Source organism: Xenopus tropicalis, chromosome 10 (genome assembly GCF_000004195.4).
Source record: "Xenopus tropicalis strain Nigerian chromosome 10, UCB_Xtro_10.0, whole genome shotgun sequence".
In the NCBI taxonomy this organism is placed as follows: domain Eukaryota; kingdom Metazoa; phylum Chordata; class Amphibia; order Anura; family Pipidae; genus Xenopus; species Xenopus tropicalis.
Window position 1 is genome coordinate 48,254,574 of NC_030686.2, and position 25,944 is coordinate 48,280,517.

The 25,944-nt window shown below is 50.6% G+C and overlaps 1 protein-coding gene across 2 annotated transcripts in view; it reads right to left on the bottom strand.

The window, feature by feature from the left end:
- The window catches only part of b3gntl1 (UDP-GlcNAc:betaGal beta-1,3-N-acetylglucosaminyltransferase like 1), a 35,746-nt gene extending 10,313 nt beyond the window's left edge, over positions 1 to 25,433 (bottom strand). The window contains exons 1-4 of one of the 2 annotated variants that reach the window (XM_031894289.1): positions 25,356 to 25,433; positions 10,422 to 10,517; positions 8,147 to 8,271; positions 3,791 to 3,926 (exon numbers count right to left, since the gene is read on the bottom strand). In XM_031894289.1, the coding sequence (XP_031750149.1) occupies positions 3,791 to 3,926; positions 8,147 to 8,271; positions 10,422 to 10,517; positions 25,356 to 25,358 (360 nt within the window). In that variant the 5' untranslated portion in view covers positions 25,359 to 25,433. Of the gene's footprint in view, positions 1 to 3,790; positions 3,927 to 8,146; positions 8,272 to 10,421; positions 10,518 to 12,676; positions 12,771 to 25,355 lie in introns of those variants that run through there. The other variant, XM_031894290.1, reaches the window with a different exon arrangement.
- Between the last annotated feature and the right edge of the window lie 511 nt (positions 25,434 to 25,944).

The following is a 25,944-nucleotide window of genomic DNA, read 5'->3' on the forward strand; positions in this document are numbered from 1 at the left end:
AGTATGTGTGTGGTGTGTCAGTATGTGTATGGTGGTGTGTGGTGTCAGTATGTGTGGTATGTGGTCAGTATGTGTGCTATGTAGTGTGTGTGTCAGTATGTGTGTATGTGTGTGTGTCAGTATGTGTGTGTGTGTGTGTGTGTCAGTATGTGTGTGTGTGTCAGTATGTGTGTGTGTGTCAGTATGTGTGTGTATGTGTGTGTGGTGTCAGTATGTGTGTATGTGTCAGTATGTGTGTATGTGTGTGTGTGTGTCAGTATGTGTGTGTGTGTGTGTGTGTCAGTATGTGTGTGTGGTCAGTATGTGTGTGTCAGTATGTGTGTGTGTGTGTGTGTGTCAGTATGTGTGTGTGTGTGTGTCAGTATGTGTGTGTGTGTGTCAGTATGTGTGTGTGTGTGTGTGTCAGTATGTGTGTGTATGTGTGTCAGTGTGTGTATGTGTGTATGTGTCAGTATGTGTGTATGTGTGTCAGTATGTGTGTATGTGTGTGTGTGTCAGTATGTGGTGTGTGTCAGTAATGTGTGTGTGTGTGTGTGTCAGTATGTGTGTGTGTGTCAGTATGTTGTGTGTGTGTGTGTGTATGTGTGTGTGTATGTGTGTATGTGTGTGTGTGTCAGTAGTGTTGTGTCAGTATGTGTGTGTGTGTGTGTGTGTATGTGTGTGTGTGTGTCATGTGTATGTGTGTGTCAGTATGTATGTGTGTGTGTATGTATGTGTGTCAGTATGTGTGTATGTGTGTGTTGTCAGTATGTGTGTTGTGTAGTATGTGTGTGTGTGTCAGTATGTGTGTGTGTGTGTGTGTGTCAGTATGTGTGTGTGTGTGTATGTATGTGTGTATGTGTGTATGTGTGTATGTGTGTGTGTGTCAGTATGTGTGTAGTGTCAGTATGTGTGTGTGTGTGTGTTCAGTATGTGTGTGTGTGTGTCAGTATGTGTGTATGTGTGTGTGTAGTATGTATGGTATGTGTGGTGTCAGTATGTTGTATGTTGTGTGTGTGTATTGTGTTGTGTGTGTGTGTCAGTATGATGTGTGTGTGTGTGTGTCAGTATGTGTGTGTATGTGTGTGTGTGTTCAGTATGTTGTGTGGTGTGTGTGTGTGTCAGTATGGTGTATGTGTGTGTGTGTCAGTATCGTGTGTGTGTGTGTGTGTCAGTATGGTGTGTGTGTGGTGTGTCAGTATGTGTGTGTGTATGTGTGTGTGTGTGTGTCAGTATTGTGTATGTTGTGTGTGTGTCAGTATGTGTGTATGTGTGTGTGTGTGTCAGTATGTGTGTTGTGTGTGTGTGTCAGTATGTGTGTTGTGTCAGTATGTGTTGTGTTGGTCAGTATGTGTGTGTATGTGTGTGTGTGTGTGTCAGTATGTGTCAGTATGTGTGTGTCAGTATGTGTGTGTGTGTCAGTATGTGTGTGTGTGTGTGTGTAGTATGTGTGTGTGTGTGGTCAGTATGTGTGTATGTGTGTGTGTCAGTATGTGTATGTGTGTGTCAGTATGTGTGTGTGTGGTGTGTGTGTCAGTATGTGTGTGTGTATGTGTGTGTGTGTGTATGTATGTGTGTGTTGTGTCAGTATGTGTGTATGTGTGTGTGTGTCAGTATGTGTGTGTGTGTGTGTGTCAGTATGTGTATGTGTGTGTGTGTCAGTATGTGTGTGTCAGTATGTGTGTGTGTGTGTGTGTGTTGTGTGTGTGTGTATGTATGTGTGTTGTGTGTGTCATGTGTATGTGTGTGTGTGTGGTCAGTATGGTGTAATGTGTCAGTATGTGTGTATGTGTGTATGTGTGTCATGTGTGTGTGTTGTCAGTAGTGTGTATGTGTGTGTATCAGTAATGTGTGGTGTGTGTGTGTGTCAGTATGTGTATGGTGTGTGTGTGTCAGTATGTGTGTATGTGTCAGTATGTGTGTGTGTGTCAGTATGTATGTGGTGGTTGTGTCAGTATGTATGTGTGGTGTGTGTCAGTATGTGTGTATGGTGTGTGTTGTGTCCGTATGTGTGTATGTGTGTGTGTGTCAGTATGTGTGTGTGTGTGGTGTCAGTATGTTGTGTGTGTTCAGTATCGTGTGTGGTGTGTGTCAGTTGTGTGTGTGTGTCAGTATGTGTGTATGTCGTGTTTGTGGTCAGTATGTGTTGTATGTGTGTGTGTCCAGTATGGTGTGTATTGTGTGTGTGTCCAGTATGTGTGTGTGTCAGTATGTGTGTATGTGTGTGTGTGTCAGTATGTGTGTGTGTGTCAGTATGTTGGTGTGTATGTAGGTGGGTGGTCCGGCAGCTGAGGGCTAATTACTTGCATATGCCCCCCCGTGTGTAATTTCATTAGCAGTAACACAAACACCCCCCCATCAGCCCCTCACATCTGCCCGTCCCGCTCGGCTCTCTGTTATGACAATAAATAAAGGCTACAAACACCCCCCCCCCCCATTAATCCTTGTTAGATGAGCGCAAAGCCCCCTAATCACCCAAACTGCACACAGCAAGGGCCACACAATCACCGACAGATACGGGATTAAAGGGGAACTAATGCCACAATACATCTGGGGGTACTCCATGGGCACATTCCATTCTATAAGGGGGATTAGGGGAGAAATTATTTTATTTAGCCATGGAAAGGTTTTGTCTGTGGGGGAAATGTATTTTATGCTGTGGGACTGACTCTGCTTCCTCTCTGGCAAACAGCAGCAACTCTGTCTCGCTTTATGGCAAGGATTTCACATCCAGACTCTCAGGACTAGAGCAATAGGTCCCACCGGAACCCGTGCCTGCCACTAGATCTATCACTGTGTGTTGGACTCACAGCAGCACCTCTTGACAATAATAATCCCCCCCCGGCCCAAACCTGTGGGACCCAAAACAGGACAGGCAGAGTTCAAGGCTAACAAGGCCGGAGTATAAACAGTGCGATGCCTGGGAGTATAAACACTCACACTCACACTCAGACACCTGGGAAGCAGCAGGGCCTTTATCTCCCAGGGGATAGTGTTGCAAGAGGAGCGCCAGGAGCGGAAGAAGCTTCCCACTCAGGGGGTCTCAGTGAAGGTGTCAGCGCTGGGCTTGGGGGATACACAATCCAGACGCCGCTGCTGGGAAGTGGGGCCCTAACAGCTGGCAGGCAGCTCTCACACACGGCTCTGGGGCTAATTGCCAAGCTGGGTCTGTACTGGGGAAAGTGATCCGGGGGGGGGCAGAACCATAAATATTTATATGAGTGTTTCCTGCGGAGCTGCCGATACCTGCGCTGTCCTTAAGTGGCCGGGAGGGAGCAGCTTTACATTGGCCTTACAATAGCAGCCCAGGAGCAGCACCTTCAGCAAAGCCATTGGGCCAGTTGGCCCTCCGCCCCTAATTAGCCTGTATCTGCCAATCCTGCCCAAACAGGGTACATTTTAGGGGCAAACATATACAATAAAAACATGCTAAGAATGCAGAAAAACACACGTCTGCCCCAAAGAGCTTACAGTCTATGTGAGAGGAGTTTACAGAAGCCGCTAACCTGCGGATCTCCAGCTGTTTGGGTCTCACTGCCCCGCAGTACCCTCTACAGCCTGAAGGTGGCACCGCTGCGCAATCACAATAAAGAGAATGTCGGATTCCAGGAGTCTGAGGGCATCAGCACCCCGGGGCCACATTGCACCCATCTCAGGTTTGGCAGCACCCACTCAGGAAATGCAGAATCTATGGTGCCAGTATGCCGGTACCTTATGTTCTACACTTCTTGGGAATTAAGGGGTTAAAGTTTCAACAAAAATGGAAGAAAAATAGATATATATATATATATACACACAATATCCAACAAACCTTCTTCTGATTCCGCTCTGTCAAACTCCGGTACAATTTCCGCCCCTGTTTCCCAGCATTCCAGATGGTGAAGGACGGCCAATGAGCGAGGACCCTCTCCTCAAGGAACCGCACCCGGTGCCCCCAGATTGTCTCCCTGCGCAAACACCAATCACAGAAACTGTTTAATAATGTGGGGGTGACTGCTAATATCCTTATCATTTACAGTAGGGGGTACATTATCCCTTATAATACATGAGTGATACTCAGAGTTCCCTGTATAACTCAGCCTGCAGCCTTGTGCCTTTATATGGGCACAGAACCCCTCAGTGACTGCTAATATCCTTATCATTTACAGTAGGGGGTACATTATCCCTTATAATACATGAGTGATACTCAGAGTTCCCTGTATAACTCAGCCTGCAGCCTTGTGCCTTTATATGGGGGGCACAGAACCCCTCAGTGACTGCTAATATCCTTATCATTTACAGTAGGGGGTACATTATCCCTTATAATACATGAGTGATACTCAGAGTTCCCTGTATAACTCAGCCTGCAGCCTTGTGCCTTTATATGGGGGGCACAGAACCCCTCAGTGACTGCTAATATCCTTATCATTTACAGTAGGGGGTACATTATCCCTTATAATACATGAGTGATACTCAGAGTTCCCTGTATAACTCAGCCTGCAGCCTTGTGCCTTTATATGGGGGGCACAGAACCCCTCAGTGACTGCTAATATCCTTATCATTTACAGTAGGGGGTACATTATCCCTTATAATACATGAGTGATACTCAGAGTTCCCTGTATAACTCATAGGAGAGCTGAGCAGGCACTTTCGCTGGTTTCTCGGCTGAGGCCCCCGGGGGTTATACGAACGCTCCAATCAGGAATCACTCGGGGCAGATTCAGTAATTCTCATACAAACAAACGCAAACCTATTAACCCCTGCAGCACCAAAGTAGAGTTGCACCCCTCTGACTAATGACGCACTCAGTGGGACTAATGGGCTGAGATGGTGCCAAGCTCTAGTAAATGTTACCGCTCTCAGGTTCCTGCACAGAAGAGCTTCCAATTGGCACGGGATGTTTAATTAAATGATTATAGGGAGCCCCCCCCCAGGGAACCTGTGATTAGATCTGGGGGGGGGAGTTGAGCGAGAGCCAGGGCAGGTGCAGTGGGAACATGTAGGATTCATTGTAACAAGCGACGGCCTCACAGCAACAGGTACAGTGTGGGAATCCTCTCTCACTCCCTGGGAACTGCCTGGAACATGGTGTATTGAGGTGCCCTTGAACTCCCGCCATTAACCCCATCCCTGGGGGCAACAGGTATTTCCATATAAAAACATCAAAGGTATTCCCCTGTACTAAGCACAATTCAGCAGGAACAGCCCCCTAAGTTTGCCCATAGCCTGTACAGAGAGATACCATAAAACTATGGCACATAGGGATTCCCCTGTACTAAGCACAATTCAGCAGGAACAGCCCCCTAAGTTTGCTCATAGCCTGTACAGAGAGATACCATAAAACTATGCCAGCATAGGGATTCCCCTGTACTAAGCACAATTCAGCAGGAACAGCCCCCTAAGTTTGCCCATAGCCTGTACAGAGAGATACCATAAAACTATGGCACATAGGGATTCCCCTGTACTAAGCACAATTCAGCAGGAACAGCCCCCTAAGTTTGCCCATAGCCTGTACAGAGAGATACCATAAAACTATGGCACATAGGGATTCCCCTGTACTAAGCACAATTCAGCAGGAACAGCCCCCTAAGTTTGCCCATAGCCTGTACAGAGAGATACCATAAAACTATGGCACATAGGGATTCCCCTGTACTAAGCACAATTCAGCAGGAACAGCCCCCTAAGTTTGCCCATAGCCTGTACAGAGAGATACCATAAAACTATGGCACATAGGGATTCCCCTGTACTAAGCACAATTCAGCAGGAACAGCCCCCTAAGTTTGCTCATAGCCTGTACAGAGAGATACCATAAAACTATGGCACATAGGGATTCCCCTGTACTAAGCACAATTCAGCAGGAACAGCCCCCTAAGTTTGCTCATAGCCTGTACAGAGAGATACCATAAAACTATGGCACATAGGGATTCCCCTGTACTAAGCACAATTCAGCAGGAACAGCCCCCTAAGTTTGCTCATAGCCTGTACAGAGAGATACCATAAAACTATGGCACATAGGGATCCCCTGTACTAAGCACAATTCAGCAGGAACAGCCCCCAGCAGATACATTTTCACACTAATCTGCCCCCTTGCACCGTGGGTGTGGCTTATCAATATGCTGTGAGTCACAACCTTGTTGCTAATAAGAGCTCCTCGGGGGCAATGGCCGTTCATGGAAAGTTCCCGCGCATGGGGCAGGGTGTAACTGTTCCTCCCACACGCGCCAAAAATATACTGGTTGGTTGGGATCGTGACACCTGACTTTATTGCTGTGAGATTCCCGTTGGCGCCAAAGCAACAAACTGAGGTTGGTTCCAGGTGTGTCCTAGAGTGTGTGAGAGTTGTAGTTTAACAACAGCCGAGCACCTACAGAGGCCTCTGGCAGGCAGAATAATAAACTTGCTTCCCTCAAATTAAATGGAACTTGATGGAATGTGACTCATTTTACAGCCACAGCTACTATATCATTCTCTGTATCCCGAATATGCTAAGGGTTCACTTGCCCTTTAATGCCTATGCCTATTTTTGGGTTGGCTGAGATGCCGGTATTTACTGACTGCAAAACATCACGTGCCAGATACCCTGCAGAGCCAGGGACTTGGTGTAAGGGAAAGACAGGAAGTTACTTGCCCCAAATCGGCCCCTGAGTCCGAATGGGGTTACGGGGTAAGTGTAACAGCTCAGTACTGAAACAAGGCGTGATGGATGGGAGCGATCAGCAGTGTCTTGTCTCTCTAAATTATATTAAAGGGAACGGTGCCGGGGGCAATTCACATGCTGGGAGTTTGAATAAAGCACCGCATAACTTCATCTGCCCTTAGTAACCCCTTCCCTGCCGCCCATAACCCCTCCCCTGGTAAACTCATATAATAATGTCATTCTGCATGCTCTGTTATACAGATAGCTAGAATCTCAGCCATAAAGCAGGGCAGGACTGCTGCTTACAATGGGGGGGGATCAGATAGGATCTGTGCCACTGTGACAGAATGCTCTGTTATACAGATAGCTAGAATCTCAGCCATAAAGCAGGGCAGGACTGCTGCTTACAATGGGGGGATCAGATAGGATCTGTGCCACTGTGACAGAATGCTCTGTTATACAGATAGCTAGAATCTCAGCCATAAAGCAGGGCAGGACTGCTGCTTACAATGGGGGGATCAGATAGGATCTGTGCCACTGTGACAGAATGCTCTGTTATACAGATAGCTAGAATCTCAGCCATAAAGCAGGGCAGGACTGCTGCTTACAATGGGGATCAGATAGGATCTGTGCCACTGTGACAGAATGCTCTGTTATACAGATAGCTAGAATCTCAGCCATAAAGCAGGGCAGGACTGCTGCTTACACATGGGGGGATCAGATGGATCTGTGCCACTGTGACAGACATGCTCTGTTATAACAGATAGTCGTAAGAATTCTCAGCCCATAAAGCAGGGCAGGACTGATGCCTTTACCAATGGGGGGGGGGATCAGATAGGATTCTTGTGACCACTGTGACAGGAATGCTCTGTTTATACAGATAGCTAGAATTCTCAAGCCAATAAAGCACGGGCAGGACTGCGATGCTTACCAATGGGGGGGGGGGATCAGATAGGAATCTGCTGCCACCTGTGACATGAATGCCTTCTGTCTACTACAGTATAGCCTTAGAATACTAAGCCATAAAGCAGGGGCAGGACTGCTTGCTTACATAGTGGGGGATCAGATAGGACTCTGTGCCACTGTGACAGAATGCTCTGTTATACAGATACGCCTAGAATCTCAGCCATAAAGCAGGGCAGGACTGCTGCTAACAATGAGGGGATCAGATAGGATCTGTGCCACTGTGACAGAATGCTTCTTTATACAGATAGCTAGAATCTCAGCCATAAAGCAGGGCAGGACTGCTGCTTACAATGGGGGGGATCAGATGCCACTGTGACAGAATGCTCTGTTATAAAGCACACGTGCCATATTGCAGTTGTTGGGAGGGTTGTGCTATGCTGCAGTCTGGCACCAGGGGGCGTATCAGATATCAGTTCCTACAGGGAAAGGCCTTGGTGGCCCCCATTCTGGCACAAGCACTGGGCAAGGAGCATTAGCAAATCTCACATAACTTGCATTGAGGCTGAATTCAGTGCCCGGTGCCAGCCATCGGGGCAGGGGGTACTTACTCGGGCAGGGGGTACTTACTCGGGCAGGGGTACTTACTCGGACACAGAGTGCGTTGCGGCGTGCTCATGGTAGCGGTACAACAGGAGGCACCTATCCACTCTATATACTCCGCCTCCTTTCCGTAGGTGCTCATAGAAAAACAGCAGGTCCTCCGGGGATCCCTAAAAGCAGGAGACAGAGATGAGCCAATTTCTGAGACAATTGGGGTGCCCTTGTGCCCCCTGTCGGCTTAGCCACCCTCCCTGGTTTTCTACTGGAGTGCAATTGGTCAGCAGGCACCCAACTGGGAGCAAATATCTGTCCCCTGTGGGTGCTGCTAAACAGGGGGCAGATGCACAGCTGGAGGGGGGGGGGATTTTTTGCTTTGTTGCAACTTTTAATTACGTGCCCCTTTCCCTGTGCCAAAGCACAATAGTCTCCTCGACTCCCAGTGCCCCTGAGGGGAAGGAACGTTGGTGGCCACAGCATGTAGCCTTGAATGGCATCTTGTGCCCCCAGTTCCTGTGCCACTGGTAAGGGCACCCGTTCCAATAGCATTTTGCTAGAGTGTCAGCTCACGGGGTGAAGGGGGGATTAGTAGGCAGTGGTGCAGAAACATGGAATCCCTTGGGGAACCCCCGGCACCCACACAGCGTTGGCTGCTGTAGTACTGTAGGCGCTAAGTCGCCCGTTTGGCCAATGACCCCACTACACACAGGGCCTGAGAGCCTTACTATACACTGACAGGCTGTCCTCTCTCGGCACAGCGACCCCTCGGCACAGCGACCCCTCGGTGCTGGCTCACAGCCGGCTGGGACGGACGCGGTTGATATTGGCACAGTGACAGCCTGTTCTCATCGCTATGGGGCGAGAGGAACGCTCAGCAGAGGGGACAGTGTGTGAAATGTTCCTCTTGGGGAGTGATAAGCAGCAGCGAGCGGCTCCCAGCATCTCCTTATATAGATATCTGTAAGCACCGCGCCCCATGGCTAATCGTCCAATCATTCCCAATCATTCCATAATCCCAGCAGGGAAGCCATGGGCATTGCCAGTTTGTGTGTCTCACCGGGAAATGCCGCCGCCATGTTCTTTATACGGGGGTTGCACTTCCCCATGTCCCCCAGTAGGTGGAACCCCTGCCCTGCCAAAAGGGAAAGTTCTGTATGTGCCAACTGCATCTCCCTGAGGTGATTTTATGGGATTATTTGCCCCCGCACCCTTACCCTGCCATCCTCCACATCTGTATGTGCATCTCTCTGAGGTGGTTTTATGGGATTATTTGCCCCCGCACCCTTACCCTGCCATCCTCCACATCTGTATGTGCATCTCTCGGAGGTGGTTTTATGGGATTATTTGCCCCCGCACCCTTACCCTGCCCTCCTCCACATCTGTATGTGCATCTCTCTGAGGTGATTTTATGGGATTATTTGCCCCCGCACCCTTACCCTGCCATCCTCCACATCTGTATGTGCATCTCTCGGAGGTGGTTTTATGGGATTATTTGCCCCCGCGCCCTTACCCTGCCCTCCTCCACATCTGTATGTGCATCTCTCTGAGGTGGTTTTATGGGATTATTTGCCCCCGCACCCTTACCCTGCCCTCCTCCACATCTGTATGTGCATCTCTCTGAGGTGGTTTTATGGGATTATTTGCCCCCGCGCCCTTACCCTGCCCTCCTCCACATCTGTATGTGCATCTCTCGGAGGTGGTTTTATGGGATTATTTGCCCCCGCGCCCTTACCCTGCCATCCTCCACATCTGTATGTGCATCTCTCTGAGGTGGTTTTATGGGATTATTTGCCCCTGCACCCTTACCCTGCCATCCTCCACATCTGTATGTGCATCTCTCTGAGGTGGTTTTATGGGATTATTTGCCCCTGCGCCCTTACCTTGCCCTCCTCCTAATCTGTATGTGCATCTCTCTGGGGTGGTTTTATGGGATTATTTGCCCCCGCACCCTTACCCTGCCATCCTCCACATCTGTATGTGCATCTCTCTGGGGTGGTTTTATGGGATTATTTGCCCCGCACCCTTACCTTGCCCTCCTCCTAATCTGTATGTGCATCTCTCTGGGGTGGTTTTATGGGATTATTTGCCCCCGCACCCTTACCCTGCCATCCTCCACATCTGTATGTGCATCTCTCTGGGGTGGTTTTATGGGATTATTTGCCCCCGCACCCTTACCTTGCCCTCCTCCTAATCTGTATGTGCATCTCTCTGGGGTGGTTTTATGGGATTATTTGCCCCCGCACCCTTACCTTGCCATCCTCCACATCTGTATGTGCATCTCTCTGGGGTGGTTTTATGGGATTATTTGCCCCCGCACCCTTACCTTGCCATCCTCCACAAACTGGCCAACGTGGCAGAACCATTCCCTGGAGCAGAACCACGTGGGCATGATAACGGTGGGTCCATGGGAGGTGAAGACCTGCAGGGGGAAGGGACACATTAAACATGGCAGTCAGGAGCCCTCTATACTGGGAGTGACAGTTGGGAGTGACAGCTCAGAGCCAGAGAGGGACTGGGAGTTGCAAGGCCTTATTTCCGGCAGGGCTGGGAGGCACCATTGCCCCTTTCTACTCTCTGCACTGCTGCTTCCGACTTCTGAAGACGGCCGACACACCTATGGAGAGGTACGCAGGGCTGATGTCTCCATCATTGTTTCAAGAGTCAGAACCAGTGGTGCAGAAAGAGATACTGCTTTCAGTAGGAATTACAAGTCCCAGTTGAAATAAGGAATGCGGTGGGGGGGGGGGAAGATGCTCAGAGCTGATTCTAGTTTGGGTTTATATTGCCTTTAATCAGCGCTAAACACCGGCTCTGTATCCGCCGTGGGGCAGGTGTCAGTACAGGAATGGCCCCCGCTGTGTTTAGCCAACATGTTGTGCCGCAGAGCAGAAGGAAAGCAGAGTATCCGGGGGTTACAGCGCAGGTAGTGAGGCTGCCCCCGTGCTTAACTGCCCCTGTGCTTAACTGCCCCCGTGCTTAACTGCCCCTGTGCTTAACTGCCCCTGTGCATGTGTGGGAATATCGGCCCATTGGTACACGGGACTCCCGGCATGTCCCTCCAGTGCACCACATTCTGCTCTTTTAAAGGGGAACTAAGCCCATTTTATTTCCCATGTATAAATACCTGATAATGCCCCCGACTCCACCTTGCCTTGCTACCCACACTGTCCCACAGCTACAGCCCCCAACTCCACCTTGCCTTGCTACCCCCACTGTCCCACAGCTACAGCCCCCGACTCCACCTTGCCTTGCTACCCCCACTGTCCCACAGCTACAGCCCCCGACTCCACCTTGCCTTGCTACCCCCACTGTCCCACAGCTACGGCCCCGACTCCACCTTGCCTTGCTACCCCCACTGTCCCACAGCTACAGCCCCCGACTCCACCTTGCCTTGCTACCCACACTGTCCCACAGCTACAGCCCCCGACTCCACCTTGCCTTGCTACCCACACTGTCCCACAGCTACAGCCCCCGACTCCACCTTGCCTTGCTACCCCCACTGTCCCACAGCTACAGCCCCCGACTCCACCTTGCCTTGCTACCCACACTGTCCCACAGCTACAGCCCCGACTCCACCTTGCCTTGCTACCCACACTGTCCCACAGCTACAGCCCCGACTCCACCTTGCCTTGCTACCCCCACTGTCCCATAGCTACGGCCCCGACTCCACCTTGCCTTGCTACCCCCACTGTCCCACAGCTACGGCCCCCGACTCCACCTTGCCTTGCTACCCCCACTGTCCCACAGCTACAGCCCCGACTCCACCTTGCCTGCTACCCCACACTGTCCCACAGCTACAGCCCCGACTCCACCTTGCCTTGCTACCCACACTGTCCCACAGCTACAGCCTCGACTCCACCATGCCTTGCTACCCCCCACTGTCCCATAGCTACGGCCCCGACTCCACCTTGCTTGCTACCCACACTGTCCCACAGCTACGGCCCCCGACTCCACCTTGCCTTGCTACCCCCACTGTCCCATAGCTACGGCCCCCGACTCCACCTTGCCTTGCTACCCCCACTGTCCCACAGCTACGGCCCCCGACTCCACCTTGCCTTGCTACCCCCACTGTCCCACAGCTACGGCCCCCGACTCCACCTTGCCTGCTACCCCCACTGTCCCACAGCTACGGCCCCCGACTCCACCTTGCCTTGCTACCCACACTGTCCCACAGCTACGGCCCCGACTCCACCTTGCCTTGCTACCCCACTGTCCCACAGCTACGGCCCCCGACTCCACCTTGCCTTGCTACCCCACTGTCCCACAGCTACGGCCCCGACTCCACCTTGCCTTGCTACCCCCACTGTCCCACAGCTACGGCCCCCGACTCCACCTTGCCTTGCTACCCCCACTGTCCCACAGCTACGGCCCCCGACTCCACCTTTATGTAGGGAACTTGTAGATTAGGGTGAAAGCGACATGCAATAATGAACTTTCCCACAAGATGCAGCCAACATGGAACAATCATTTCAACCCCCCCCCCCCCCCCGACAGAACTACATGACATGTGGCCTCCCACCAAGCCCAAGAGGATCGAGGGGGCCCCCAACCCATTTGGGGGGAGCAGGAATGTCCTACGTTTGGAGGTGGGAAAGGTTCTCACAGACTGGGAATGGGCCAGTTCCACGGGCAGGGATTAGTGCCTGTCACACGCAGCCGACACATCTGTTTACACATGTAACATACGGAGCTGCCGCCGCTGAGACTCCCCGCACCCTCCTCAGCTCCGTCCAACCTACTCCCAGCTCCACCAGCAGGCTAGGCTGTCACTTTAAAGGGAAAGTGCATCCCAATTAGATTTTCTGGTGATAGTCAGTAAAAATATGTCCTTGGGTTATTCTGCAATGTGTGCTGTGCTGGAGCTGCCACACTGCTGTCTCTGCCCTACTCGCACCGGCCCAACTCATACAAGTCCTACTCGCACCGGCCCAACTCATACAAGTCCTACTCGCACCGGCCCAACTCATACAAGTCCTACTCGCACCGGCCATACTGTGCCACTACTGCCCTACTGCCAACATTTCCACTGCTCTCCACTCTCGTACAACCATCACCATCTTGCCCTACTGATTCCATCTTAATTTCCCATCAACATACTTGCATCTCACCCTACCGTCTCCATCTTGCCCTACCGTCCCCATCTTGCCCTACCGTCCCCATCTTGCCCTACCGTCCCCATCTTGCCCTACCGTCCCCATCTTGCCCTGTTGTCTCCATCTTGCCCTGTTGTCTCCATCTTGGCCTACTGTCTCCATCTTGCCCTACCGTCTCCATCTTGCCCTACCGTCTCCATCTTGCCCTACCGTCTCCATCTTGCCCTACCGTCCCCATCTTGCCTTACCGTCCCCATCTTGCCCTACCGTCCCCATCTTGCCCTACCGTCCCCATCTTGCCTTACCGTCCCCATCTTGCGCTACCGTCCCCATCTTGCCCTACCGTCCCCATCTTGCCTTACCGTCCCCATCTTGCCCTACCGTCCCCATCTTGCCCTACCGTCTCCATCTTGCCCTGTTGTCTCCATCTTGGCCTACTGTCCCCATCTTGCCCTACTGTCTCCATCTCGCCCTATTGTCTCCATCTCGCCCTGTTGTCTCCATCTCGCCCTGTTGTCTCCATCTCGCCCTGTTGTCTCCATCTCGCCCTGTTGTCTCCATCTTGCCCTACTGTCTCCATCTTGCCCTACTGTCTCCATCTCGCCCTACTGTCTCCATCTTGCCCTTCCGTCTCCATCTTGCCCTATTGTCTCCATCTTGCCCTGTTGTCTCCATCTTGTCCTACTGTCTCCATCTTGCCCTACTGTCTCCATCTTGCCCTACTGTCTCCATCTTGCCCTACTGTCTCCATCTTGTCCTACTGTCTCCATCTCGCCCTACTGTCTCCATCTCGCCCTACTGTCTCCACTTTGCCCACGCCTGTGGCTCTGTAGGGCCCACTGCAGTCTCTGTATGTAATGGTTAATGCACTGTGCAGAAGGCGGGTGAGTATGGGTTACTGCAGACTCCCCAAACCAGCCACACAAGCTGATAACATGAGAAACTCATTAGTCAGAATGACAAGACGGGACGTGTCTCGCTGGGGCCACTCACTCTCAGGCTTTGCCAGACATCAATTATCGGCTGCTGTCACTTCTTCACATGCAGTGAAATCCCGCGCATTGGGCTCCCTCTCTCAGATTAATGTTCGGCCGGAGCCGCATCACATCCTGCTGGGACTTGTACAGCCTCTAACTCGGCAGAAGAGCTCACACTAATCCACTGATTTATCAGGTCTGCTGTGGGGCGGAGCTGTGGGAATGTCATGGGGTCTGATGTCAGGGAATACACGTGAGAAGAATGAGATCACCTGACCCAACAACCAATAGGGGCAGGCATTTATACACAGGTCCTATTGTGACATCACTCATGCTTGTTTCATCACTCTATATTATATAGATTATGAAATCTAGGACTAATAAAAAGTCCTTAAATGACCTACTGACCCCCCCCCCATCCCAATAAAACAATTCCATATGGGCTTCACTGCCCAAAACCTGAGCAGAACCGACCCAATGAGAGTGCGGTCATGAGGTTGGGATTACGCTATTGATTGTGAATAATCAGCCCCCAGAGAAGGAGAGGAGCCAGACGTATGGGGGGGCTGGATGTGTCGACAGAGGGGTCCTTCTGGTTACAGTGTTGGAGGGAGAAGATAAGGGGTAGTAATGAGTATGGGGGGGGGCATACTGTACCACTCACGTCATCTTACTCACCCAATATGGCTAATGGCCTAGTCACCTGGCCCGTGCCGTATGCCATTTAGCTGAATGGGGCACTGCCCAATGGTGATTTGGGTGCCAGCTGGGGTGCCATTAGGCAATAAATGTGTTACTGTATCCCCAGCACTTGAGTTTGGGCCAAGCTGAGTGAGTTCTGGTTGTGTCGTTATAGGGGGGCCCGGGGACCCTATCAGCGCCATTTCTGTGACCATAATAAAAGCCTCCATATAACTGGGGCGTAGGGCAAGTTCTCAGGCTTTGCTGCTCTCAGCTCCTCAAGTTTCTAGCGCTGACACAACCAACTGATCCCGGGCCAAAGAGGATTGTGGGACATGTTCCAGGTGAAGGGGGGCTGGGCAGGGATAGGTGGCCCCCCATTTTTCCTCTGGGTTCCCATGCAGAGCCGTTGCTGGGGGTGGGAGCAACAGGATTTGGGGGCTGGAGAAAGATGAATCACGGGCCGTTTGCCTCCTCCGCACTTCCCAGTCTAATTGCATTAGGGGAGGTGGGTGCAACTGGGAGTGTGAACCCTTTCCCTGCCAGAGACAGCGCCCCGGGGCGGAATATTGGCATCAGAGATGAATTTGGGGGGGTGTAAATAACGGCAGCTGCCCTATTGCCCCCCACAATACAGTTGCTGTGGGTAGGAGTACAGGAAACCAAATGTGACAGTAGTTAAACTACAACTCCCATCATGCCCTGCTGAAGGGGTGAAGAAGTCACATGGAATCTAATAGGAGCGGTATAAACCTACATTGTGTGCATCCATCATGCACTGAGCCCCCCATGATCCCTTATCAGGCAAGTCAAAGAGACAAGGGTCACCCAGGGCGGCCCAGAGGTGAAAGAGTCACACGGGCCCTGACCCCCGGAGCCCCCCTGATAAGGACCTGACCCCCGGAGCCCCCCTGATAAGGACCTGCCCTGACCCCCGGGGCCCCCTGATAAGGACCTGCCCTGACCCCCGGGGCCCCAGCTCTGCTGTTGGTTTAACGTATTGTACTTGGCCACAGTCAATAAAGCCCCTAAACACCAACAGATAACGGCTCTGTAAATATTTGGGGCTTATTAATCAAATGGAAGGATCATTGGCAAGTCTCTGGGCAAGGCAGGGGCAGCAAAGGGTTAATTTAAAGAGCCAGGAAGTTACTCAGAGCTTTAGGTCACTAATACTAATAATACTCCCACTTACTGCCCATACATGGCGCCTCTGCCCGATTCGGTAAGGTGGGCACATCATCCAAGGGCCTTGATTGGATTGTTTTGGCCCTATTCACTTGCTACTTGGTCTTAACTCACAGGTTCAAGCAACAAATGGTTAAATGTGCCCGATTTGGCCACTAGGTTGATGGCCCCTGGTGACCCGTTGGGGTGAGAACTGCAATGGCCCACTGAAGGGGAACAGGATTGTCCATAGACAGCTGCCTGATTATTAGCCACATATTGACTGGGCAGAACCAGAGGAGCCCCCCATACATGGGCCAATAAACTGCCAACTCAGTCTGGGGGGGCCGAGTCAGTATTATGGCTGAGATGGTGGCTAAATCCTGGGGTATTGGGGGAATTGCCGGGGGCCTTCCTAGCTTTGCCCTATTACTGAATGAACAGAAAGGTACAGGTATGGGATCCGTTGTCCGGAAACCCCATTATCAAGGAAGTTCCGAATTACAGGAAGGCCATCTCCCATAGACTCCATTATAAGCAAATAATTCAAATTTTTAAAGATGATTTCCTTTTTCTCTATAATAATAAAACAGTACCTGTACTTGATCCCAACTAAGATATAATTACCCCTTATTGGGGCAGAACAGCCCTATTGGGTTTATTTAATGGTTAAATGATTCCCTTTTCTCTGTAATAATAAAACAGTACCTGTACTTGATCCCAACTAAGATATAATTACCCCTTATTGGGGCAGAACAGCCCTATTGGGTTTATTTAATGGTTAAATGATTCCCTTTTCTCTGTAATAATAAAACAGTACCTGTACTTGATCCCAACTAAGATATAATTACCCCTTATTGGGGCAGAACAGCCCTATTGGGTTTATTTCATGGTTAAATGATTCCCTTTTCTCTGTAATAATAAAACAGTACCTGTACTTGATCCCAACTAAGATATAATTACCCCTTATTGGGGCAAAACAGCCCTATTGGGTTTATTTAATGGTTAAATGATTCCCTTTTCTCTGTAATAATAAAACAGTACCTGTACTTGATCCCAACTAAGATATAATTACCCCTTATTGGGGCAGAACAGCCCTATTGGGTTTATTTAATGGTTAAATGATTCCCTTTTCTCTGTAATAATAAAACAGTACCTGTACTTGATCCCAACTAAGATATAATTACCCCTTATTGGGGCAGAACAGCCCTATTGGGTTTATTTCATGGTTAAATGATTCCCTTTTCTCTGTAATAATAAAACAGTACCTGTACTTGATCCCAACTAAGATATAATTACCCCTTATTGGGGCAGAACAGCCCTATTGGGTTTATTTCATGGTTAAATGATTCCCTTTTCTCTGTAATAATAAAACAGTACCTGTACTTGATCCCAACTAAGATATAATTACCCCTTATTGGGGGCAGAACAGCCCTATTGGGTTTATTTAATGGTTAAATGATTCCCTTTTCTCTGTAATAATAAAACAGTACCTGTACTTGATCCCAACTAAGATATAATTACCCCTTATTGGGGCAGAACAGCCCTATTGGGTTTATTTAATGTTTTATTGATCTTTTAGTAAACTTAAGGTATGGAGATCCAAATCACGGAAAGATCCCTTATCTAGAAACCACCAGGTCCCAAATATTATGGATAATGGGTCCCATACCTGTACTAATAATGCCAGTGGGAGGGCCCTCAGTAATAGGGAGAGCACCCAGTGACCCCCACAGGAGTGGGTGCAACTCGCAGTTCCCTATCGCTGTAACTATAGAGACATTTCGGAAGTGCAAGTTTCCCAGTTTGGCGGCACAAGGAGTGGGCGGGGCTCCGGTGATGCCGGCCTGGCGCTGACTGACAGGCGTGTTTGTGCCAATTAGGATACATCCAAGTCTAGACTTGTGTGCCCCCCACGGAATCTCCTTTCCCAAAAACCAGCCGGGCCGGTCTGTCTGGATTTTCAGGTTGGATTGTGAGCGCAGAGCGCGGGCAGTCGGGGGGGGGGGGTGGGGGGCTGAGTGACAGGTCCCATGGGAGACGTACGAGTGACTTGCGCCAGCACTCTCAGGCTATTGCCAGTGTGTGCAATTGGGGGCGCTATGGTGCCAACACTCCAGCTACTCCCCTGCACCCTAAATCCCACTGTGCCCTAATGAGGCCCAGCAAGTCTCTAGGGCAGGGGAAACCATACTTCTGATTGGTCTCCAGCTGACAACACACTCTATTCTGCGGCTTATTGGCTGGCTTCTATTTTAAAGGGTAAGACAACAATATAAGAAAATTGAAGTTGGCCTGAAAGCAATCTCCTGGTGCTGCCGAGTCCCCGCTTTGGAGACTAAGGCCGGAGGAATAGGACCCCCACACCCTGGTTACCCCAACACCGGCATCCCTGGGCTGCGCTGGAGGAGGGGCCACTAAGGGACCCCAGAAGCTACGCGCACAGCCCGACACGTATTTGAAATCTATAAAGCGCTGGATTTCAGTAAATGAGCTTCTTGGCTATAACCCCCCGGGGAGAGATCCCAAACCCGCAACTTACAGCTCTTGTTTATCTGCTACTCCCAGTGTCCCCCAGGAGCCCAAGCCTGGCAGCTGTAACACTGTCATATATATCCCATATTCCATAGCGCTGTACAACGGCAGGGTGCGTACATACTGACTGCCCAGAAACACTGCCCCATGCAGCGCCTTGGTACATCCCATAACCTGACTGCCCTTACAGTAAGGAACCCCTTCCTATGCTGATTGTGAGATCTCCTTTCCTCCCCACCCCCAATGTATCACTCATTCCCCCTCTCTGGGTAGGGAACCCCATAACCTGACTGCCCTTATAGTAAGGAACCCCTTCCTATGCTGATGGTGAGATCTCCTTTCCTCCCCACCCCCAATGTATCACTCATTCCCCCTCTCTTGGTAGGGAACCCCATAACCTGACTGTCCTTACAGTAAGGAACCCCTTCCAATGCTGATGGTGAGATCCCCTTTCCTCCCCACCCCCAATGAATCACTCATTCCCCCTCTCTTGTTACGGAACCCCATAACCTGACTGCCCTTACAGTAAGGAACCCCTTCCTATGCTGATGGTGAGATCCCCTTTCCTCCCCACCCCCAATGTATCACTCATTCCCCTTCTCTTGGTAGGGAATCCCATAACCTGACTGCCCTTACAGTAAGGAACCCCTTCCTATGCTGATGGTGAGATCCCCTTTCCTCCCCACCCCCAATGTATCACTCATTCCCCCTCTCTTGGTAGGGAATCCCATAACCTGACTGCCCTTACAGTAAGGAACCCCTTCCTATGCTGATGGTGAGATCCCCTTTCCTCCCCACCCCCAATGTATCACTCATTCCCCTTCTCTTGGTAGGGAATCCCATAACCTGACTGCCCTTACAGTAAGGAACCCCATCCTATGCTGATGGTGAGATCCCCTTTCCTCCCCCCCCCCCAATGTATCACTCATTCCCCCTCTCTTGGTAGGGAATCCCATAACCTGACTGCCCTTACAGTAAGGAACCCCATCCTATGCTGATGGTGAGATCTCCTTTCGTTTCGTTTCCAGGCCATTGGGATAACAGGAAATGATAGGTGCAAAGGAAAATGTCTCCCAAGCAGGGATGCATACAAGATCAGACATATTTAGTCCGTTTGGCATCTCAGTGTGTCCCGTTCTTTGTGCCAAAATGTGCTTGAGGTCTGATTATCCTTTAAGAGCTGAATAAATAAAAGGAAAATAAAGCAAAACTGTGCGTCGCTCTCAGGCTGAATGTGGCGAGTTGCTCAACAGAATGAACGGCATATTTACTTTAACACAGAGGATATAAAGTCTGTAAATGCTGCCAACAAATGGCGAGAGACTCGAAAGCTTTATGTGGGGCCCCGGCCAAAATGGGAATATGCTCCCTGATAGATGATATAGTGCAGACTGCCGCTCACTGATCAGGTGATGTTGCAACCACAAGTAAGAACTCCAAGGGAGACGCGTTAACCCCTCTGCAACTTATCTCTACCGCAAACAGGCCCCCGTGCAACGGCGCAACACTGAGGCGCAACCACCACAGCCGCACACCCTATGGTGCATCAGTAACATAAATCCAAAAGGGCAGGTAACGGGGTTCCCTACCAAGAGAGGGGGAATGAGTGATACATTGCTGGTGGGGAGGAAAGGGGATCTCACCATCAGCATAGGAAGGGGTTCCTTACTGTAAGGGCAGTCAGGTTATGGGATTCCCTACCAAGAGAGGGGGAATGAGTGATACATTGGGGGTGGGGAGGAAAGGAGATCTCACCATCAGCATAGGAAGGGGTTCCTTACTGTAAGGGCAGTCGGGTTATGGGGTTCCCTACCAAGAGAGGGGGAATGAGTGATACATTGGGGGTGGGGAGGAAAGGAGATCTCACCATCAGCATAGGAAGGGGTTCCTTACTGTAAGGGCAGTCGGGTTATGGGATTCCCTACCAAGAGAGGGGGAATGAGTGATACATTGGGGGTGGGGAGGAAAGGGGATCGCACCATCAGCATAGGAAGGGGCTCCTTACTGTAAGGGCAGTCAGGTTATGGGGTTCCCTACCAAGAGAGGGGGAATGAGTGATACATTGGGGGTGGGGAGGAAAGGAGATCTCACCATCAGCATAGGAAGGGGTTCCTTACTGTAAGGGCAGTCAGGTTATGGGGTTCCCTACCAAGAGAGGGGGAATGAGTGATACATTGGGGGTGGGGAGGAAAGGAGATCTCACCATCAGCATAGGAAGGGGCTCCTTACTGTAAGGGCAGTCAGGTTATGGGATTCCCTACCAAGAGAGGGGGAATGAGTGATTCATTGGGGGTGGGGAGGAAAGGAGATCTCACCATCAGCATAGGGAGGGGTTCCTTACTGTAAGGGCAGTCAGGTTATGGGGTTCCCTACCCAGAGAGGGGGAATGAGTGATACATTGCTGGTGGGGAGGAAAGGGGATCTCACCATCAGCATAGGAAGGGGTTCCTTACTGTAAGGGCAGTCGGGTTATGGGATTCCCTACCCAGAGAGGGGGAATGAGTGATTCATTGGGGGTGGGGAGGAAAGGGGATCTCACCATCAGCATAGGAAGGGGTTCCTTACTGTAAGGGCAGTCAGGTTATGGGGTTCCCTACCAAGAGAGGGGGAATGAGTGATTCATTGGGGGTGGGGAGGAAAGGGGATCTCACCATCAGCATAGGAAGGGGTTCCTTACTGTAAGGGCAGTCAGGTTATGGGATTCCCTACCCAGAGAGGGGGAATGAGTGATACATTGGGGGTGGGGAGGAAAGGAGATCTCACCATCAGCATAGGAAGGGGTTCCTTACTGTAAGGGCAGTCAGGTTATGGGGTTCCCTACCCAGAGAGGGGGAATGAGTGATACATTGGGGGTGGGGAGGAAAGGAGATCTCATCATCAGCATAGGAAGGGGTTCCTTACTGTAAGGGCAGTCAGGTTATGGGATTCCCTACCCAGAGAGGGGGAATGAGTGATACATTGGGGGTGGGGAGGAAAGGGGATCTCACCATCAGCATAGGAAGGGGTTCCTTACTGTAAGGGCAGTCAGGTTATGGGATTCCCTACCAAGAGAGGGGGAATGAGTGATTCATTGGGGGTGGGGAGGAAAGGAGATCTAACCATCAGCATAGGAGGAGTTCAAAGGAGTCAATTTAAGGCCCTTGAGGGCCAAATTAGGTCAGAGACATAAGCGACGTCCCGTTGGAAGCCAATAAGGCACCTACTATAGAGTACAGGGTATGTCCAGTCGCCAATCATCACAGTCTGCGCAGGAAGTGGTTTCGGTGCTGAGCAGCACCCAGGGGCCCTCAGTGGTTTATTTGGCGTTAGAGGGAGAGAGACAAAGGAAGAGACAAATAATTGCAGGGAAAGCAGATCCCTGTTATCTAACGGCTTCGCCCGACAGGCCATTCCGAGGGAGGAGGACACAGACCAGCTGGAGCAGCGCTCTATCAGCCAGCAATCCTCACTGCCAGAGGCACCCCAGGCTATAAATTACCCTTCCGCCATATTTGGCCCCCAGGCACAGACCAAACCCAGCGATTCTATCCAGGCTGCGCCTACTGGGACACTGCACTTAGATCCCGGGCTGGAATAAAACCGAAGAGAAAAGCCAGCAATTAAGTCTAGATATCTCCACCCTGTACTGAGCCTAATCCTGCAGGAACAGCCCATTCTTTCCCTGTAGCACATACACAGAGATAACATGGGCCGTGAGAGCATTTCAGGGCATTATTTATATTAACTGTCAGTGACTCTCCCAATTGTAACGATAATACACCCTTTATTGCTATAGTGGCCTTCATCTTTATCCCCCCAGTCACTCGCTCATTACTATCTGCTGCCCTTATAGGAAAGGAACCTCTTCCCATCACTACAGAGAAATCTGTCTCCAACATGTATTGCCCCCTAGGCATTGGCACTGCCCTATAGAATAAGCCATCGGCACCGCCCTATAGAATAAGCCATCGGCACCGCCCTATAGAATAAGCCATCGGCACTGCCCTATAGAATAAGCCATTGGCACCGCCCTATAGAATAAGCCATCGGCACCGCCCTATAGAATAAGCCATCGGCACCGCCCTATAGAATAAGCCATCGGCACCGCCCTACAGAATAAGCCATCGGCACCGCCCTACAGAATAAGCCATCGGCACCGCCCTATAGAATAAGCCATCGGCACCGCCCTATAGAACAAGCCATCGGCACCGCCCTATAGAATAAGCCATCGGCACCGCCCTATAGAATAAGCCATCGGCACCGCCCTATAGAATAAGCCATCGGCACCGCCCTATAGAATAAGCCATCGGCACCGCCCTATAGAATAAGTTCCGAGTTGCACTTTGCTGCTGTATCAGCGGATAAATATTTACAAACTGGGCTTTTGTAGGGCAGAAATAGGGCCCCGAGGGCGTAAGCCGACTCCTATCAGATAACTGGCCGGATGTTGCTGAGGCATCTCCTACACTGAACAAGGGGTAAATACACACACTGAGACCATCAAATAGCCTAAACCGACAACACAAACCTGAATTTAGCACAAAATACGTCCCCAGTTCCAATGTGGCCACTGAACCAGCCGCCTTTGGCTAAAGGCTAAACAATTAGGCTGAATTCAAAAAAAGTGCCCCAAAGTTTCAAATAATGGCAGAAAAGGAGCTTGCAGTGTATAATGTAGGTGGACGTGTTTTGCTCCCGGTGTAGTTGGTTGCCAGTTTCCCCAGGAGGCTACACTGGGAGGTAACTTCCATGTAGCCCCATATATAAAAGGAATAAAGCCATCATGAGGACCACTTGAGCACTGCAGTAATGGCTACCAATCACAAGTGGTCTGCATGGTGGCTTTGTTTGTACTATATACTGGGCTATCCGGAAAGTACCTGCCAGTGCAGCCTGTTGGCCCAACTGGTAAATCCATTCCCCACCACAATGTTTGGGCGATCTGCCTACTTGACTATGGTGCCACCTATGCACCCCGTGCTAAGTTATAAGATACACCATCTTCTCTTTTAACAATGGAGTCTACTGTACAAAACATGGCTGAATGAAGATAGCCCAACGTCTCTTTCAGCTATGGAGTCCTCTGGCACAGCATGGCTGGCTCTTTCAGCTATGGAATTTACTGGGCATGGCATGGTTAGCAGAAGATATTCCACCCTCTATTTTATCTTTGGAGGCTACTGGGAATGGCATGGTTAGCAGAAGATATTCCACCCTCTCTCCTATCTCTAGAGCCTACTGGGCATGGCATGGTTAGCAGAAGATATTCCACCCTCTCTCCTATCTCTGGAGTCTACTGGGCATGGCATGGTTAGCAGAAGATATTCCACCCTCTCTCCTATCTTTGGAGCCTACTGGGCATGGCATGGTTAGCTGAAGATATTCCACCCTCTCTCCTATCTCTGGAGCCTACTGGGCATGGTTAGCAGAAGATATTCCACCCTCTCTCCTATCTCTGGAGCCTACTGGGCATGGCATGGTTAGCAGAAGATATTCCACCCTCTCTCCTATCTCTCGAGCCTACTGGGCATGGCATGGTTAGCTGAAGATATTCCACCCTCTCTCCTATCTCTGGAGCCTACTGGGCATGGCATGGTTAGCAGAAGACACACCATGTTCTGTTTCATCTCTGGAGCCTACTGGGCATGGCATGGTTAGCAGAAGATATTCCACCCTCTCTCCTATCTTTGGAGCCTACTGGGCATGGCATGGTTAGCAGAAGATATTCCATCCTCTCTCCTATCTCTGGAGCCTACTGGGCATGGCATGGTTAGCAGAAGATATTACACCCTCTCTCCTATCTCTCGAGCCTACTGGGCATGGCATGGTTAGCAGAAGATATTCCACCCTCTCTCCTATCTTTGGAGCCTACTGGGCATGGCATGGTTAGCTGAAGATATTCCACCCTCTCTCCTATCTCTGGAGCCTACTGGGCATGGTTAGCAGAAGATATTCCACCCTCTCTCCTATCTCTGGAGCCTACTGGGCATGGCATGGTTAGCAGAAGATATTCCACCCTCTCTCCTATCTCTCGAGCCTACTGGGCATGGCATGGTTAGCTGAAGATATTCCACCCTCTCTCCTATCTCTGGAGCCTACTGGGCATGGCATGGTTAGCAGAAGACACACCATGTTCTGTTTCATCTCTGGAGCCTACTGGGCATGGCATGGTTAGCAGAAGATATTCCACCCTCTCTCCTATCTTTGGAGCCTACTGGGCATGGCATGGTTAGCAGAAGATATTCCATCCTCTCTCCTATCTCTGGAGCCTACTGGGCATGGCATGGTTAGCAGAAGATATTCCATCCTCTCTCCTATCTCTGGAGCCTACTGGGCATGGCATGGTTAGCAGAAGATATTACACCCTCTCTCCTATCTCTGGAGCCTACTGGGCATGACATGGTTAGCAGAAGATATTCCACCCTCTCTCCTATCTCTGGAGCCTACTGGGCATGGCATGGTTAGCTGAAGATAACCCACCCTCTCTCCTATCTTTGGAGCCTACTGGGCATGGTTAGCAGAAGATATTCCACCCTCTCTCCTATCTCTAGAGCCTACTGGGCATGGCATGGTTAGCAGAAGATATTCCATCCTCTCTCCTATGTCTGGAGCCTACTGGGCATGGCATGGTTAGCAGAAGACACACCACGTTCTGTTTCATCTCTGGAGCCTACTGGGCATGGCATGGTTAGCAGAAGATATTCCACCCTCTCTCCTATCTTTGGAGCCTACTGGGCATGGCATGGTTAGCAGAAGACACACCACGTTCTGTTTCATCTCTGGAGCCTACTGGGCACACCATACGTATCAGCTCAGAGGACTCACCATAATGTTTACATTCCTCCTGATTGGCTCCCAGCGATTAATCCCTCCGATTGCATCACTGAGAGTTTCACAGCCCCAAGGGATCAGAAAACCTTTTATATATGAAAGGTAAAACTCTATGAATCAGAGCAGCCCGTGCTTTGCTCCCATGTTCCGTGTAATTAGGGTGTGGCCGACATGTAATCAGATCTTTATTGTAGATTTCAGATCTGCTGACGGCGCAGTGATAACATCTCTGTTCCCAGGCTCAAATTAGAAGCATTCTGCTCCCTGCAGATCCAATCAGAGGGAGGAGGGTGGTTATATACGGCGTGGGGCAGGTGCACCCTCGGGTTCTCCCATCCATCCCTCAGCAGAACTGTCCCCAACAGGCGTGTCCCACAAGCAACGAGACCCATAAATAAACCAACAAGACAAACGGGTGATGATGTAGATTAGAAGCCAAATGATTCTGGCACGGAGCAGCCAACAGGTGGTGTCAGCAATAGGGATATTTCCCCTTGGGCACTGCCTTATCCACCCAACATCTTCCTTTCTGCAGTAAGTGCAGGTCCAAGCACAATTAAATGGATTCGAGGAATTGCCCAGA